Source organism: Pseudochaenichthys georgianus, chromosome 5, assembly GCF_902827115.2.
Source record: "Pseudochaenichthys georgianus chromosome 5, fPseGeo1.2, whole genome shotgun sequence".
Taxonomy (NCBI): Eukaryota; Metazoa; Chordata; class Actinopteri; order Perciformes; family Channichthyidae; genus Pseudochaenichthys; species Pseudochaenichthys georgianus.
Genome location: NC_047507.1, coordinates 25,889,813 through 25,907,533, shown reverse-complemented (window position 1 = coordinate 25,907,533; position 17,721 = coordinate 25,889,813). Strand labels below are relative to the sequence as shown.

The following is a 17,721-nucleotide window of genomic DNA, read 5'->3' as shown; positions in this document are numbered from 1 at the left end:
GAAGTTACTTAACTTAAAATTATTGACACATTGCTTAACTAATACATGTAAGTATGATATGCTTACATTTGGTAGTCAGCAAGTAGAATAAGCTTACATTTGATAGTAATGCAATGAAACTTAAATAATGTCAGTAATTTGTAATTCATTATTTAATTAGATATGAACTCCGGGCTAACAGTGTACAACTGTGTCTTTGTATGTGTTTGTATGTGTGTGTGAGAGAGAGAAAGATAGAGGACAGTTCAAGTTTGTTGCTATTGTGAGGAGGATTTATTTTTTTAATGACATTTTATTTCTACAGAACAGCAAGTCTTAAAATGATTTAAAGATATTGGTTGATTCTTCGTGCTGTGTTTATGTGCATGCGTCTACATAAGCTTTTCTACATATTGACACCTTGTAGCAAGTTCACATTTAATAATGTCTGCAGGGCTTAATTCCCCCAACCTATGAAGGTAAAACAAATTAGATACAGAAACAGTTATTCCCCAATTATATTTCAGAAACCTGCAATTTGAATGTGTTCCCTGTTGGTATTTCATCTCATCACGGCATGTGTGCAAAATTAAGACAAGCAAGGGCTCAGATTTAGAACACATGTATTCCATTTGAACATGTAACAAGCATGTTAACTATTGATAACATTTATCTGCATGTTCTTTTACGGTCTTTTACTGCCACCTATTGTTAAGGAACAGGACAACTGTCACTTACATAAGGAATCTTGGAGTTAGTACATGTTTAACTCAAACAAAACATTATTAAAATAAATGATTCAAACTATCGACAATGCATTGCTTTCTTAATTGTTACAGATCCTTTGTATGTACGTTCTAAAGCAAAGCAATTTTTTAAAACAATATCACAACACATTATGTCTAAAACAGGAATTGTTCAAACTTGGTGTGAAACAAACGATTAACATTATGTTAATCGTTTGTTTCACACCAACATCATGGAAGTTTGAACAATTGGTAGAACAAATCAGAACAAATCAAGTCTACTATAGGTTTTCAAAGTAAATGTCATTCAAAAAGGTCATGGTGCTTACAGTCATGTTTCAAGGAATCCCTCCCATGCAGTCCAGCATGAATAAAGGGGTCATGACAGTCAAATCATATCCTTTTTCAACCATCAAAACGTCTGCACTGTTTAGGCAAGTACAGACTTCTCTAAGATGGCTCTCAGAAGTCAAGTTGATCAAAGTTGAGAAGGTTGTTTGCTTCAGACCAAGCAGGGTGCTGTGCCCCATCCATCTCTGAGGCGACTTGGTTGCCACGTGCCAGTGCGTGATTTTCCCCACCAATAGTGGCTGCACAATCCGGGCAGCGTCGAGTCTCCATAGCCCCTCCACACTCAGTTATGACATAGACATGGCCATTAGGACATTTGTACCAGTGTCCAGGCGCTATTTTCATAGCAGAGACGATCATCTTTCTCTCTTCCTCACTGATCCCCAAGCCTGAGGGAGGAAGTTTGCTGTCGAGCTCCTCCATGGCTTCTTTCACTCTGTCTTGATCTTGCTCAGTGAAGGGACCAATCCTTTCCAAAACCACTCTTATTGTTTGTATCTCGGAATTTATTTTGTCAGTTAGTTTTCTTATGTCTGCCTTGTGGCAACGGGCGTTGAGTTCAGTCAGGCAGGTGAGCCTCTGTAGCTCTCTCTGCAAATCAAAGGCCTGCTGGTCTGAGAATTTTTGGCGCCAGTTATTGAGCCAGCGCACAAACTCCACAAAATACTCTCCTAATGTCTCGCTGTTCAATACCGACATATTTTCCTTTTGGATCTTCTTCAGCTTTGCAATTCTGATTTGGAAATCCATCTTGTTTTCCAGCACCCACAGATCCTTTGCTGTGAGATAAGGTTGTACCAGTTTGAATTGAACAGCCATGTATTCCACTTGGTCATGCATTTCATATTGAAGAAGGTTGCCTTCCCACTGATTTTGAAGGGCCTGTTTGTGCTCTTCAATGTCCACCTGACATCCATTTATCTTTACTTTGACCATCTCTATTTCAGCGAGACAGCGGTTGATGTGAGATCCATAGCGTAGATTCTTGCGAATCGGTGTTCGACACCTGGGACATTCCTTCAGTTTTATGGCCTCCTGCTCAGCTTCATTTGCCTGCCGTTTGTCATCCATCTCCATGTACTGGTCCATGGCTGTGTATTCAACAATGTGTCTACAGTCTTCTAGCTGAATGAAGTAAGCGTCAGGCTCATCCTCAGTGCCGAAGAAAATCTCTGTGACCACATCTTGATGACAGATGCGACATTTGCTTGGACATTTGTCTCCACACAGACCGATGCAAGGGTGGCCGCAATCCAGGGTCTTGGCACATGGTTGGTTGCATGGCAGACGGTCGCATGGCTCATGGCAAAGCTTACTGCAGCTTAGGTGAGGGCACTGCCAGGCACAGGGCTCAATGCACGGAGCACAGGGCTGTCCACATGGCTTCATACACTTGCTGTGCACGCAGCAATTCTCACATGGTTTCAGACAGGGGGGGCAATCACTTGTGCAAGGCTCCATGCACTTGTGAGAGCAAATCAGGAGCCGATCACACTTTTGAGAACATGCGTAATGGAACCGTCCCTGATAACACTTGCCACAGTTACCCTTACAGGCATGGCCGCATTTTAGCTGCTCCACACAAGGGGTCCTACATTCAGGCTCGTCTGTGCGGTCATTGTAAAAGCATTCACCTTGCTGGCTGTGGCCGCACTTCAGTGTTAAGGTGACCTCCTGTTTGCAATAACTTGTGCATGGGTTTCCACAGACCGAAACACATGGATGTTCACAGTCGAGCAGCTTATTGCAAGGCTCCTGGCATACAAATGTCTCCGGATCCTGGTGGCAAGGAACCATCTGTGTGTGTTGACACCGGGGTATGATCTTCTCCACCTTCACTATACATTTCTCTGGGCATCCTTTATAGCAGTCAAGTGGGCACCTGTGTCCCAGATCACACATCGTTTTCTGGCACTTCTTATGACACTCGTACTTCTTGTGCTCCGGGTCGTATGGATGGCAAACCCTTGTGCAAACATGGCCACAAACCAAACGGAACTCGCAAGGCTTTTTGCAGCCTCCCTCAGGGGCTTGTTTGAAATCATCAGCACAAGACGCTTTGACCTGTCGGTCTTGATGATTCTGACAGTACAGAGTCAAGGCATTCCCAATCTGGTCCCTCTGCCTCAATGTGTGGAAGATGTTGCTCCAGAGTTGGACTTTTCCCAGCATTTCACTGTTGCCAATACAGTAGAGCCCTTTCTTGGCACGAGACAGGGCTACACAGACGCGATTGGGAATGTTCAAAAAGCCAACCTTGCCCTGCAGGTTGCTGCGAACCAGAGACAACAAGACAATGTCATTCTCTTCTCCTTGGTACTTGTCAACGACGTGCACTTTGACCCCTGTGAACTCTTTTGCAGGCATGAGGTTGCGCAGGCAGTGCAGCTGTCCGGTGTAAGTTGTGAGGATAGTAATCTTTTCTGGTTCGTAGTCCTGAAGAATAAGATAGCGGCAAAGAGCGACTACAAAATTAGCCTCATGTTGGTTCTGATGGCTTTTCCCATCTTGGATCTCCTGTTCTTTGTAGTTGTGCTCCACAAAGAACAGATTGGTACTCAGGCCCTGTAAGACAGAATTTATGAAAAACGTACTCTTTATGTATCGTATTATTTATCATATTTTTTTTTAATCTTGTATACAGAAAATATTCTGTCCTAATCGTGCAAGGACTTATAAAGAAAATATATTTATGAGTCAAAGAGACTGGCAGATACTTTTTTCTCATTGCTAGCAGGTAAACAGATGCAAAGACAAACAAGCAGAATGGAGACTCAGCAGGAGATCAAATACAAATAGCTTTATGTTTCAAGAAGAAAAAAATATGCACCTTGATGTTTTCGTAGTCAAACACAGAGGGATGGTTTTCCAGCTCTTCGTAGATATGTGGGGTCAGAAGACGGGCAATTTCTGGCCTCATACGGTGCTGGAGAACAAACCAAAACATAAACACAGGCAATCACATTTAGATATGGAAGAATACATCCAGGTACAAACATAATAATTCCAGTGTAATGCTTGCATCTTGTTTTTAACTGACTCGTCTAAACATGTATATATTGTATTAATGAATGGATCCTGTAATGTAATAAAACATTAATAAACAGAGAAACACAGACCTGATAGTCAAGTCTGACATAAGGAAGTCCCATTTTCACCAGCCTTTCAAACATGGATATCTCCAGGTTGTGGTTCCTTGCAAGTTCGTATACTGTGGCACTGGGGCGCAGCTAAGGAAATAAAAATAATCATCATCAAAATCATATGCTTGAAATACTTCAGTTTACATGACTTATTTTTTATAGAAAAGTTGAAAATAATGGCTCATTTTTTATTTTCTGTGCAAGCTGAGAAACTGTGGTCGCTTGTTGCATAACGGAGAGATTTGTTCGGCTAGATATACGCTTTTATTATCAATATAGCATTTTTAATGCAAGATTTGTCATCACTCTAAACCTTTCCAGCTTTTGGCTTTTTCCATCCAGCGGTGATTAAGTTCATTTGGCAGGTTTACTGCCCTATATTAGCATATTTAAAGAGCTCTAGATCATAAACACGCAAGTGAAGAATAGAGGGATGACTTTCATGGCTACATGCCTAATGTGATAAGACCAATTTGCAGTTATGTAAATCCTAGAGAATACTTAATACAACGTTCCTCGACCCAGGTGAAATCAACCATCTATATAAAAGTAAGGCTAGAAGCGATAAATATGGCCTGCTTTCGGTTTTGTATTGTTTCTGGTTAGGAATGTAGAATGTATGTTAGTAAGTTTTTTGCGCATTTGTGTGTGTATAGTTGTGTGTGTGTGTGTGTGTGTGTGTGTGTGTGTGTGTGTGTGTGTGTGTGTGTGTGTGTGTGTCTGTGTGTGTGTGTGTCTGTGTGTGTGTCTGTGTGTGTGTCTGTGTGTGTGTGTGTGTGTGTGTGTCTGTGTGTGTGTGTCTGTGTGTGTCTGTGTGTGTGTGTGTGTGTGTGTGTCTGTGTGTGTCTGTGTGTAAACCTAACTTGGCTTGAGGACAGAGTGTGATTGTGCATGTATGTGGGAGGGGTGTGGGGGAGGCATAAATGTGAAGCATTGTGTTCTGCTTGATTCAACACCAAACCTGTGATTAATGAACAGTGTAACAATGCCAAAGCCTATTTTAGTCAGAAAGTGTGATCCATTTACCTTCATTACATGCAGATTCAAGTTTGGCTTCCATAAAAACAAAGCTTTACACTTGTTTTCGAAAAATTAAATAAAAATACAATCAAATGGCTTTAAACCCATAACACAAGCTAGCAATAGTTGTGCTATTAAATATCAAGTTGTGTCATCAGAATATCAACGTTTTAATTTGTTTTTCTTTAATAATAATAATAATAATATTTTGTTAAAAATGCTTCAAAGAGAACAATCAAATAAAAACCCATAATTAATGATAAAATAAATGTAGGGCCAAATCAAATAATTGACTAGTTCTCAGGTATTCAATGTTACCTCCTGATTAAATCAAAGTATATAATATCTAATCTGGTTGTTCGCCACCACCTGCACTAATTGGATAGCACAGTGGTTTAAAGTGAAACATCTGATATACCTTATTATTCATTTTTGCACATTAACTTGCACCCACTTGTATAAGACAGTGAAAGGAGCCTTGGGCATAATGGTAAATTACTTTTATAATAATCTGATGTACCTGTTATATATATAAAAAAAGTGACATCAAAAGCAATTTTCAAGTTCATCTCTAGTATTTAGAATTCCATTCATATACTTTCAGTGGAATTGTAATGAAGACAGGTTTGCTTGTATATTCAAACGCAGGCATAAATTCATGAATAAACAACACAACAAGCAAATATTAGGAAAAGAGCCGACAGAAGTTATGCAGCAAGAAGAGAGCAGAACAGAATATTGAGTTGTGTGATGGAACTGTGAGTAGTTGTGATCGCATCGTGCAGATTGCGAGACAGGCTGCCTGGCCGTATGTCCTTGGCAAGCCCTGACAAGTTGTTATAATAGTCTACTGATGTCCAGCATATAAATCATCAATCTTGTCTTCTCAATCTTTTTTTAATGGGCGTTTCTTTGCCATTTCCCTCAGGGCAACATGCACAAACATACTGACAACCACACAAATACACAACATCCCTCATGACAGATTGTCCTTTAAATGTTCAACAAGTCACGCAAATGGGGTTATTTCAGTCAGAGGACGATGGCTTACTAAAAAACAAACTGTTATGCAGTCTAAGGAGATGACACCACCAAGAGTTGAGGGGTCGTACCTGCTGGTGGTCACCGATGAGGATGAGGTGTTGGCATGCTTCGCTCAGGGTGGTGATGGTGTGGGCCTCCAACACCTCTGCAGCCTCCTCTACGATCACCAGACGGGGACGCACTTTCTGCAGAACTGTGCGGAACTTGGCTGCTCCTGTTGTTGTCATGCCAATGACCTGATGGAAGTTACATGGCTAACTTTAGATCTTTTTGTTTTTATTATATTACAGCAACTGGTTTCAATGCTGCCTGCCCTTGTAAACTAGTATTGCTTACTTTACTGCCAGGACAATTATTGGTGTTCTTTGGGTGGGCCTTTGTCATAGACTAAATGTTTCCTTACATGTTGATGTTTCTGATGTATTTTTCAAAAGCTCCGTCCACAATAGATGTATTTCACAGTCCATTTGATAAATGTAAAATCCTCTCATTCACTTTCTTGCTGAGAGTTAAACGAGATTCTACAGACTCTCATGTCTGTGCAATTATGTAGGGCTAGATCCAGCTGGAAATGAGAAGAAAAGCTTGCCTGGCTCGTAACAAAATCTGACTGTTTTACATATTATATTCTGTTTGTTTAATCAGCGTCAAATGTAAAAGTGGCAGCTTGCAGTTTTATGGGGATTCTGTGCCGAACTTTCTCTTGGCTGGGCGCATTAAAGCCTGCCATTCTGTACTTAGTTTCATCTTTCACAGTGATCACAGTTGCTATGTAAAGATTTTTTCCCTGCTAGTTTGCTTGTCAGTAAATTGTATCCCCAGTTATTTTCATTATAGAGAGTAATTGGCAGTGCACAGTGTGAAACTGTGTGGAGGTTTTGCCTTAACAAGGATCTACAGGTGGGACAATATATATATGCATGCTGTTCAATACTGCAACTCCACTGTACCGTGGCTCCCTTGAGGAGATGGACGTTCTCTTCACGTTTTATATCAGCCAATCTGTCCACTGCGTTCTGATAGGCCTGTTCGGACCGAAGTGCTCTGGTGGAAAGTTCTACCCTGTAGCGAGCCATCCACAACCTGCAGACATAGGGAAAAGTAATCATAATTTAAACAATGTCACAAACAACTCAATTATACAACCATAAAACTCTCAATGGGTCAGAAACTATGATGCTTTTGTACTTGATAATAGTGTAATTGTAGTTTAACAATTATGGCTAGACATATATGTGTCCTAGAAGCAACTTGCCATATTGTTAGTTAAAACAGTCTTTACACATGTTTAAAAAGTGTCCTTACTTCCTGCTACATGGTTATTTCTTGGCTCTCTGAGGTGAGAGAAACCTCTTAGAGACACGTTCCTTGTAGTCAGTTGACTTAATTATACATACTGGGAATAGACTGCAGGACTTCTACCAGGCTGAGGTTGCTTTGGGTATTAACAGAAGTGAGGGAGAGAAGGAGGAACAATGAAGGTGGGAAGGAGGACAGAAATGTAAGAAAAGTACTAGGGGAGGAGATGGAACGTAAGAGTTGAAAAAGTGGCACCTTGTTAGTGAAACAGCAGCAGACCTACCGATAGAGTCTCCATCTGTCTGGCCGGCTAAGGGTCCAAATATCAAAGACAGCATTTTCCTCTTCCGCAGTCATGGCCGAGCTCTTCCCCAGCTCTCTCATGATTTTGTGCTTCAGCTTTTTCTTCTGGGCCCGTTGCATCTGTACAGATCAGAACCTTTAAACTTCAGACCCTGAGTTTGAGAACTGTTTTAAAGGCAAGCTAATCTGGTAACATTTTTGTTGATCTTTATTATTAGAATGTTGACTTCCCTTGGTTTGTTTTGAATCAAAATAAACATTACAATTAATTGTGATGCTCATACTACAATAATTGGCTGAGATAGTTAATAGTACAGCTCTTCATGAAAAGAAAAAGGAGGAAAAGACAAACTATTCTGTCTACATCAATGAAGCTGTTGTAGAGCAAGAGAACAGTTTAAAGTTCCTGGGAAACAGCAACACATATAACCTGACATCACATGTCTCAATCTTGGTGAAAAAGCTTTAAATGGCTGCATATCTCTAAGAAACTTAAGCAGGCAAAGTTCCCCAGCCAAGTACTTTCTAACTTTTACAGACGAGCAATAGAAAGTATCCTTGATGGAAAAATTACAAACTGGCATGGAATTGGCAAGATGTGCCTACAAAGAGCCCAACAAATATCAAAGGACAAAACCCACGCCAGCCACAGCCTGTCCTCCTTGCTTCCGTCTGGCAGGAAATACTGAAGTATCGGCTGTCGTACCAACAGACTGCAGAGTAGCTTTTTCCTCAGACTCCTGAACCCTTCATCCAAACTCCACCACCAAAAACTTTTTTCTGGCTTATTCTTTTTTTATGTAGTATGAGTTTTAATTGGTAGGTATGCAATATGGGACTATAAATATATACTTGTGTTTTTATCATGGAATACATGTATTCCTTTCCTACTATTGCTATGTATAATAACAATAACGTTAATCACTGTTTTTGATTGAATAGGGATTGATATGTTAAACTCAATACAATGTCAAAAATCTTAATTTTACCTCCCATCCTGCCTGGCTCTGCTCATGCTGTATTTCAGTTTCCTCCAGGTTCATAGCCAGCATCAGATCCTCTAATGCTCTTAAAGCCTCTGCCATGTCGTCTTTCCGTTTGCCATCTCTTCCACCTCTGGGACCAATGTTGTCTTCAACAATCCGGTCCGCCTGGATCAGATCTGCTTCCTCTGGTATATAAAGGAAATCGTCTCCGTCATCCAGCTCCATCTCTTTATCTGCTGCTACATGTAACACATTTCAGGAATAATCATTATCAAAATCCTTTAGTTCACCAGTACAATACATTTGCACAGTTGTAGTTCTCTTTGGCAACTTGCATGTAATAAGTGACAAGAAAGGCAAAGTTCCTAGAATACAGAACAATAGTGTGGAACGAGCGCACAAATGTGGCCACTTTCTGGTAAACACTGCCTTTTTTTATCCTGAAAACATCAGAAAATTGATTCAGTATCCTCAATAACCCTCAAAACCACTCCAAAGTTGTCCAAATCGGCAAAGCCTTTTTTAAACTATTGTCCACATAGGCTTTAATGCTAATAATGCTAATTAAGGCTACTTAGGCTAATTGTGCAAATGTTATGTCCGAATATATGCAAGTAAGCATCCAGCAGTTTCTATGTGGTCGGGACGCATACAATACATTTCTATCATAAAACTTTGGTGTACTTAACATTTTATACTATACTATTTAGGGTTTAGAATTGTATACATTTGTTTAGCTCTTCACTGTTTCAGCACATTTAGAGACTTCTGAAATGTTTACAAATGGCCATATATTTATATAATGACAGTATCCCAAAACAGTTATGTTAAGACTTCGAAACACAGCAAGGAATTCAAATGAAAAAAGATCTGTCTTACTAAAGTTATATTTCCATTTCAGCACAAATGTGTCGCAACAATTGTGGTTATAGTGTAAGTGACTACAGTGCCAAACTTATTGTGCAGGGAATCCTGCGTTATTAAATCAATACATTCACACTAACATTTTGAAGTGCAAGTGAGAAAAGCCAATTATTCGATACTCTTACACCTTCAGAGAAGCACCAAGACCATTAAAGGATTTACCTTCATTTCCATTTGCATTCTCTGTCTCCCTCTGCAGGAAGACAGTGGAACCCAACCCCAACCACTCCATCATCTGACTGGACTTCTTCTTCTCACCCCAGATCAAGAAACCATCCTGTGTCTAAAAATCAATTCAGAAACAGGAACTGATGAGTTTGCACTCTTTTCATCGGTTTGTCTTGCTCACAGATATGTACACATTTGTATTTCCTCACAGGTTGCTGGCGCAGACTGTCCCAGTGAATGTCTGAAATGAACTCCTGGAGGAAGTCTTCACGCAGGACACCTTTCAGGGAACACTCCAGCTTCATACTCTCACTCTGGATATCCCTCTCCTCCTGACACAGCTCCTTGTAAACCTGTTGAACATTTGTCAATCAAGTAAAAGTGGCCAAATCATAAACAACATGAAGAGATGAGTATAGCGGTTAGTTTTAAATGAGTGAAACAAACTTGATAAATGTAATATATTATGAATTATTTAAATCTATTGTATAATTTGATGTATGCTCAACACATTGCTTTAGGCAGGAGATAAGTTAAGTGTGGAGCTTCTTGAAACATAAAGCTAAGTTCACACTGTAGGTCAGGCAGCATGAGGAACTTACCACATTATATCCATAACGCAGGTGAGACGGAAGCGAATGTCTGAAGTCAGGTGAGCGGGTCAGCTCCCTTAGATTGAATTGCTTCAGGATCTCACTGTTGCTGCGGCCTCCCACTCTCACTATCCCCCTTGGCAGAAATGTATGAATGCCTAATACACAGAGGCAAAAACAAAAAGCTTATTTGTCTAACATTGCCTTTGAGGGGACACAGTTTGCCTCACAAATAATCAGATAAACCTTAGCACATGTCTTTGGGATATAAGAGGCAGAGCTTTTAAATCCCGAAACCATTAAGAAAACATCAAATGGATCTGACATTATTGGCATCACAGCCTACCTTCGAGGAACTGATCCAGGGCATGGTTAGTGTAACACACCACCAGCATCGGAGCCCTGTCCAATCGATCACTCCACAGTTTCCTATTGGCCAACAGAGCTCGAGCTATCTTGAGTCCAACATGGGTTTTTCCTGAAAATAAGGAAGATGAACAGATGTTGTCATTTTTCAAATGTGTGAAATTATGTTATGTTATTATTTGTTTTCCAAGTCATCCTTTTGACATGGCTTAACAGTGTCTCACCAGTGCCAGGAGGTCCCTGTATGATGGTGAGCTCCTTTGTGAGGGCCAGCTGGAAGGCTTTCATCTGAGAGTCATCCAGCCCCAGCTTCGTCATTTGAGGCCAGGCCTGTGGATTCCGGCTGACAAATGGCGTTATACTCTTCTTGTGTTGAGGCAGAGCAACGTCCGACAGGTCATAAACATCCTCTAATTGCAGGTAAGCTGGGGGGAACACATCTTTGTTACACTCCACGATGTACCTAGATGGATTATGGAAAGGAATACATCGATTATAAAAAGGTTGAGGAAGTACTCAGATTCTTTACACAAATACAAATTGTATGTCCAGTGCAGAGAAATACTCTTACTTAATTACTCTAGTGAAAAAATATGTTCTCGAATAAAACTAAACTTTTAGTACAAAAGGTACACATGCAGAATGGTGTACAATAATTTGTTATATTAATAAATCATAATCATTACTGCAGTAAAATGTATGTGGCAGTTTTAATATATATTCACTGCTTGTTAACTTGTGAATTTCACCAAATAAAGTCTTATCTGTATCCACATTTCATTTTATTAATACGTTTATTTTAATTTAAAAGGTGACTACTAAAAGGTATTAACAAAGTTTAGATTACTTATTTGTACAATATTTTCCTCTGAAATGTCGTGGAGTACAAGAAAAAACATGGAAATACTCTTGGAAACTGGAAAGACAACTATGTACTATTTGTGTAAAAGAAGGATGTAAAGATGTTTAAATATGAGTCCTACGAATGCACAGTAAAGTCCACTGCAATAAACCTGCAATGAGCTTAATGAGTTTTTAATCTTTCAAGTGAGCAACTTGTATCTATGAAGGGCACTGGGAGATAATAATAACCCAACTTCTGAACTCATCCATGCGTGATAGCTGTTTGTGAATACTGTGGCGATATAATTAACTCATGCCAATCAAAAGCGTGATAGCAGAACTTGCTTTGTACCGTTTCTCCCCCCGTTGCTCTTTGAAAAATCTCCATTTGAACTTGTTATGAAAGTGCTGTGGGATAGTATAAAAACTGTGACCTTGACAGTAATATGTGGAACTCCTCCAAACACACACCTCTGAAAGGGCAGCTTGTCCTCATTCTGCTCCTGTAGGCCCTCTAGAACATATCGGTAGGCCTCAAAGTAGGCAGTGGTCTCAATCATCAGGAACAACTGGTCTTTCTGTGAAATAAAATGACATACATTGATACATTGTCCTCCCTGCCCCTATCGTGCATGTTAGGAACGAAACAGTCTTGGTTTGGTGTTCATTTTCGGGTCTTGTTTTTTTACATTTTGTCCATTCCATGTATGAGTGAAGTGACTTAATATCAGAAACACCTCTCAGATAGTAAACGTACCTTATAAACTGTACATTTTTAGAAATAGTTTGTGTAGATTAAGTGGCTGGAACAAGACTCTAACATCACATATCTGTAACTGCATGCATTTTGCTCCCTTATCAACAACAGTTGCATGCAATGTACCGACTCACCTCCATTTCCGCCAACTTGAACCTGCTCTCTGCAGTAAAGGCAATCTGGACCTGCCCCTTTGCCAGTTCTTTGGGATCCCGATCTGACACAGTGGCTAACAAGAAGCTCTCAAAATCATCACATGACAGGCAGACCAGGGAGCCAAAGATCAGCCTCTTTGAGTTCTCCCAGCGCACAAACTGTAGGATAGATTTGAAAATGCATGCGTTATGTCTTTCCATTTGGCATTCAATTAGTACAATACATTGCATCTGATTTTATAAGTCAAATATCATACTTAATGTTATAAATATCTGAATCCCTCCAGAAACTAACCTTAAGTGGCTGAATGTCAAACTGGACAATGTAGGCAATGCCATTATTTGTGCATTTGGGCACCACCAGTTTTGTGTCAAAATATATTCTGATGTCATCAAAGCGTTTTGTCTTCAGTGGTTTATCACCCTTCTCCATTTTGCTCCGAATCAAGTGCTGGACGCCCTCACGGAGTGGCCTCACAAAGTCCTCTCTCAGCAGGCGGAAATGTGTGTCGAGGTAGAGGTGAGTGTTTGCGTAGCGCTGAGAGGTGAGGTTGGGTCTGAGAAAAGGCCTTTCTTCCTGATGGAACTCCTCAGGAGTTGGGTAGATGGATATGGTCCTGAAGTCTTGCTGGTCTTCTTCACCTGGGTTAGAAATAGTTTAAGTTCAGTTCAACTGTCTGGCAACTTTCAGAACATCCCAAAATATGTTCTGCAGTGTTGGCTTGAGAGCTGTGTATCTACATTTTGATATACGTTATATATGTTAGACAAAAAGCTGAACAAACGTTAACTCAGCTGGCAGACCCAAAAAACAGCGATGGAGAAACACTGACTTATGTGAAAAGTGAAATCTTCAAATGGTAAGAAACCTTTATTGAGTTTTTTTATTGGTTTTATTCACACGGTTGTTATGTTTTGGAGAAGATGAGACCTCTGTGGATAATTTGGATACCGATAAAAACAAACACTAAAGGAATCTTAACGAGGAGAGGCCGACTGCTATGAAGGCAATGGTGGTGAAGGCAACAACTGCAATGATCCCCTGCTACTTCACAATATCACCATCTTCATTGATTGTTATAGTTTTGATTGAGAAACCCCTCGTGGGAGAACATTTCACATTGTGCATCTAAATAACAGCAATTCAGTAAATATATCTACAAGAGGCCATTACAGGGTTCTCACCTGCAATGGGTAGGAGGGCGTAATGGTCCCTGTCTGAGCGCAGGGTCCCCTCCCTCGATTTCTCTTGTAAGTGCTTGATGAGGCCCTGCATACTTTTCACTCTCTCCTCAATTTCAGGCTGGATATCTACTCCTGTTGTCCTCAGGCTGCAGACGGATGCTGGGATAAGCGTCAGTAGCAAAGTCACAGAGTTTACCGAGCTAGCAGGAAAGGTGTTGATGACCTACAGTAATGGGAACATATTGAGCATAGTTAGTTTATTCAACTACAGGGAGCTCAACCAAAAATGTAGAAATTGTTAACAGAAAAAAACACAATCAGGCTAAAATAATAAGGTGTTAACAATCAGACAAATGTTTAAAAAAAGTTTAAACAATGGTCGGAGTTCTGTTTGTATCCTTCATCTGAGGCAGCTCTTCTATGTCTACCTCAGTATTTTCAGTGGTTAAAGAAGTATTCAGATTCTTTATAAAAGTAAAATTAGGCATAGCATACTGTAAAAATACACCCCAACGAATAAAAGTCCAGCATTAAAAATGTTACCCAAATTACAGTACATATTATCAGCTAATTGTAATATTACATGTAAAAGTATATTAAAAATAATAGATTTAAAAATTAAAGTTATTCAAAATACATTTAAAAAAGGACCAATGAACTTTCTGTCAATCAGCTTGTTGATTCATCAATTTGAGCTGTTTTTGTATAAATTGATGGCTAGTTGAATTTCAACAAATAAATTGTGTTTTTTAATGCAAAACCCTTAAATTAAAGTAACTAGAATGTAAAGTTCGAAGGTAAACCTGGGGAGGTCAAAGAACATAATTCTCTTTGTATTTTAGTGGAATATATTAAAATGGCATACAAGAACCTAAGTACAATCCTTGAGTAAATGCACTGAGCTTGAGCCAACCAATGATTATTTAAGTGCAGACTTACACTCACTGGGCATTTTTCATGTATTATTAATCTTTCAGCTGAAATTAATAACTTATTTGTTCTTTCATTCATTCCTTCCTCTATTTACCTCTGACAGAATAGCCAGGATGTTTTTCAGGTCCCGTGGGTATTGTGCCCTGCGGGTGGGGTTGCACTCTGAGCTCATGCCCACCAGATAGCGTGGCAGGACGGTGGAGAAGAAATCGGACTCTTTGATGATGCCAGCCAGGTGCTGCAGAGTGCCTCTCTCCGCTCGGGATTCGAAGGCTTTACTCAGCACAAGGCAGAGGAGTCCAACAAGGTCATTTCTCATTGCTGTATCACCCAGGAGTTCTCGCAGGGCAGGTTTAGAAGACAGGGTGATCGCTACTACAGAGGGATCTTTTTCGGAGAGCTCTTCCAGTGTTTTATAGCCCAGTCCATGACCATGGTGTGCCCCAACTCTACCTGTGGATTTCGATCTCCCTCCATTATGTTCTTGTCGGCCTCTCGCACCATCTCTTCTCTCACCCCTTCTACCATCCACACTATGGCCTTCTCTCCTTACACCAACTTCTGACTCCCACCCTGAAGGTCCTTCTCTTTCAGCGGCATCTAGCTCTCCATTTCTTATTACCCCACTCACTACCTCTGGCCCTTCTCCTTTGTCTCCTCCTCTCCCCCTCCCTCCTACTTTTGGTCTTGCACCCAAATATTTGTTCTCCCATCTCGATGCATGTGTTGCTCCTCTTCCTCTGCCTGCGTCTCCTCTTCCTCTGCCTGCGTCTCCTCTTCCTCTGCCTGCGTCTCCTCTTCCTCTGCCTGCGTCTCCTCTTCCTCTGCCTGCATCTCCTCTTCCTCTGCCTGAGTCTGCTGCTCTTCCTCTCCAGCGCATCCCTACACCTCCTCCGCCTCCTTCATCATCATCATCCGTGTCCTCCCTTACAGGTTGACCACTACCATGGTTTAGCGATCTTCCACGTCTTGTTCTATTTCTGACTCCATGTGCACTTTCGTTTGGGCCAGTATCAGCATCTGGGGGAAGAAAAGTCACTCATATAATGAGACCTTAAAGATGAACACCTAGATTGCTGAATGGGTTTTACCTGATTGCCTATGCTACTGTATATTTACCATTGTTTAGTCCTGTTGTCTCTGTTATTAAGGTCGGTCCTTCCATGGCCTTGCATACGATAGTAGCTGAAATATGTGGGCAACAATTTACAAGTCGTAAGAAATTAGAGACACATTTTAGGATGATCACACATTTTAATAAAGGATGTGTAATTTATGTAAAATCATTTTGAACTAAGTATTCAGGTCTGGTAACATACTCAGTTACATTTGTTTTGCTTAAATTAAAGTACATACGATAAGTATTAGCTTAAGCTATAACAATAACACTTTATTATTCGCAATTAGTTTATAATTTATGAATTTATGGATTATATTTTGTATTTATGATCCAAATCAGTAACTAAAAGTGTTCAATAAATGTAGCTTGATAAAAAAGGATAAAAATGCTTGCATCCAACATATGGTGAAGTCAAAATACATGTAAAACAGAAATTCCCTAATAAAGTACAATGACATCAGCATTGCACTTTGTGTAATTGTGAACTTTGTGTATCATAGTCCAATAAAAACAGCTCCAATGTAGATGTATAAAATAGCACTGAATGATGATTCACTCCTTACAAATGCTTAGACTTCACCTTAAGCACTGTGTTCTATTACTGTTCACAATTAGTATCATTATGATTTACAAGGTCATGGGATTGCAACATGTTTATTTGAAAAGAATACTTTATCATAATAATTTTGAGGGGAATTTGCTTGCTATTGCATTGACCTAACTCAAAGAAAGAGAGTGCCCTCTGCTGGATACAGTAAGGACCTGCACAAAGGTGTGTAAGTTTCTATTTACCAGGAATCGGATGAGAGCTTGTAAAACATAACCTGTATCCTGTCATTGTTCTGATATCGAATTCAGTTTTAGGATTTCATTAAGATCCCCATTAGCTCATGCACAACACCAGCTACTCTTTCTACAGAAAAAAAACATGACACTGGCAACAACTAAATAATATTAAAATACAATACTTTCCAAAAAACATACTACACATGTTATTAATCATATCCACTTTTTAAACATACACACATATACATACAAACACACACACATTCATTCATACATACATACATAGCCTACATACAATTCGTTGACACTAAATGTACATACAAAAGTGAGATTTTACAAAAGTACATGGTGAGGAAATGCCTTTACAAGTTACAACAAGATAGCAAATGGGCAACGCCTTCAATTTGTTATAGGCCTACCTTCCTTTACATTTTATATATGCTACGGAATGAGACATTTCTGATCATTTTTGCTTCCTTTCACCCCTTGCAGAGAGAAAAGACTTACCTAGACTGAAATCCACTTGCCACAATGCCACTGAGCTTTACAAAGGAAGCAGGTCCATTTGCTAGCATCACTGCACCTAGCCTTCTCAGTCAGTCGTCGTCTATCAGCTGTGCCTTCCGCTCACTGCTCTATTTATATGCGTTGTCACACTTTTGCTTTCGTTTCATCAGAACTACGCACCTAGAGCTTCATTTGCATCATGAAACTTAACTCTGCACAGTGCACACACTATGTTAACACGGCAACATACAATACTGTCCGCTATCTTTTGTTTCTCAACATCAGTTGACAGTGCCACGTGGGGCAGGATATTTCCCAGAAACATTTCGTCGTTAATTAAACGTGTTATCGAGTGTAGTTCAGGGCCTGACTGTTTCTGTCATTTTGGCGGTCGGTAGAGTATTGTGAGAGCATACTGTAGGTTACCTTGCAGTATGCACCACTGAAACTTGACTTATAGCAGCGTTACTGAACAAATATGATGTGATGCTTAACACCAAATGTAGGGATAGC

General features: G+C 40.0%; 1 protein-coding gene across 2 annotated transcripts; it reads right to left on the bottom strand.

Annotated features, from left to right (window-relative positions):
• Positions 1–585: 585 nt before the first annotated feature.
• znfx1 (zinc finger, NFX1-type containing 1) lies at positions 586–17,352 on the bottom strand. Of its 2 annotated transcripts, none has more exons than XM_034083169.2 (19): positions 17,209–17,352; positions 15,915–15,980; positions 14,890–15,815; positions 13,863–14,085; positions 12,973–13,319; positions 12,657–12,836; positions 12,237–12,343; positions 11,147–11,385; positions 10,903–11,034; positions 10,566–10,714; positions 10,173–10,316; positions 9,958–10,078; positions 8,875–9,107; positions 7,866–8,005; positions 7,234–7,366; positions 6,352–6,519; positions 4,196–4,306; positions 3,907–4,002; positions 586–3,641 (listed from the first exon to the last, which is right to left on the bottom strand). In XM_034083169.2, exons 2-19 carry the CDS (start codon positions 15,958–15,960, stop codon positions 1,188–1,190), a joined length of 5,949 nt encoding a protein of 1,982 aa, XP_033939060.1. In that variant the 5' UTR covers positions 15,961–15,980; positions 17,209–17,352; the 3' UTR covers positions 586–1,187. The 2 variants fall into 2 exon arrangements, with proteins under 2 accessions (XP_033939060.1, XP_033939059.1); XM_034083168.2 differs by having other exon boundaries at positions 8,875–9,110; positions 17,209–17,350.
• Between the last annotated feature and the right edge of the window lie 369 nt (positions 17,353–17,721).

What these genes read in the sequence shown, in the direction of transcription:
- znfx1 (XM_034083168.2), bottom strand. Translation starts at nt 15,960, where the DNA reads ATGGAAGGACCGACCTTAATAACAGAGACAACAGGACTAAACAATG. An exon ending in TCCTGGCTATTCTGTCAGAG is followed by an intron (nt 14,086 to 14,889) that starts GTAAATAGAGGA and finishes CCATTACTGTAG; the next exon opens with GTCATCAACACCTTTCCTGC. An exon ending in ACAGGGACCTCCTGGCACTG is followed by an intron (nt 11,035 to 11,146) that starts GTGAGACACTGT and finishes CCTTATTTTCAG; the next exon opens with GAAAAACCCATGTTGGACTC.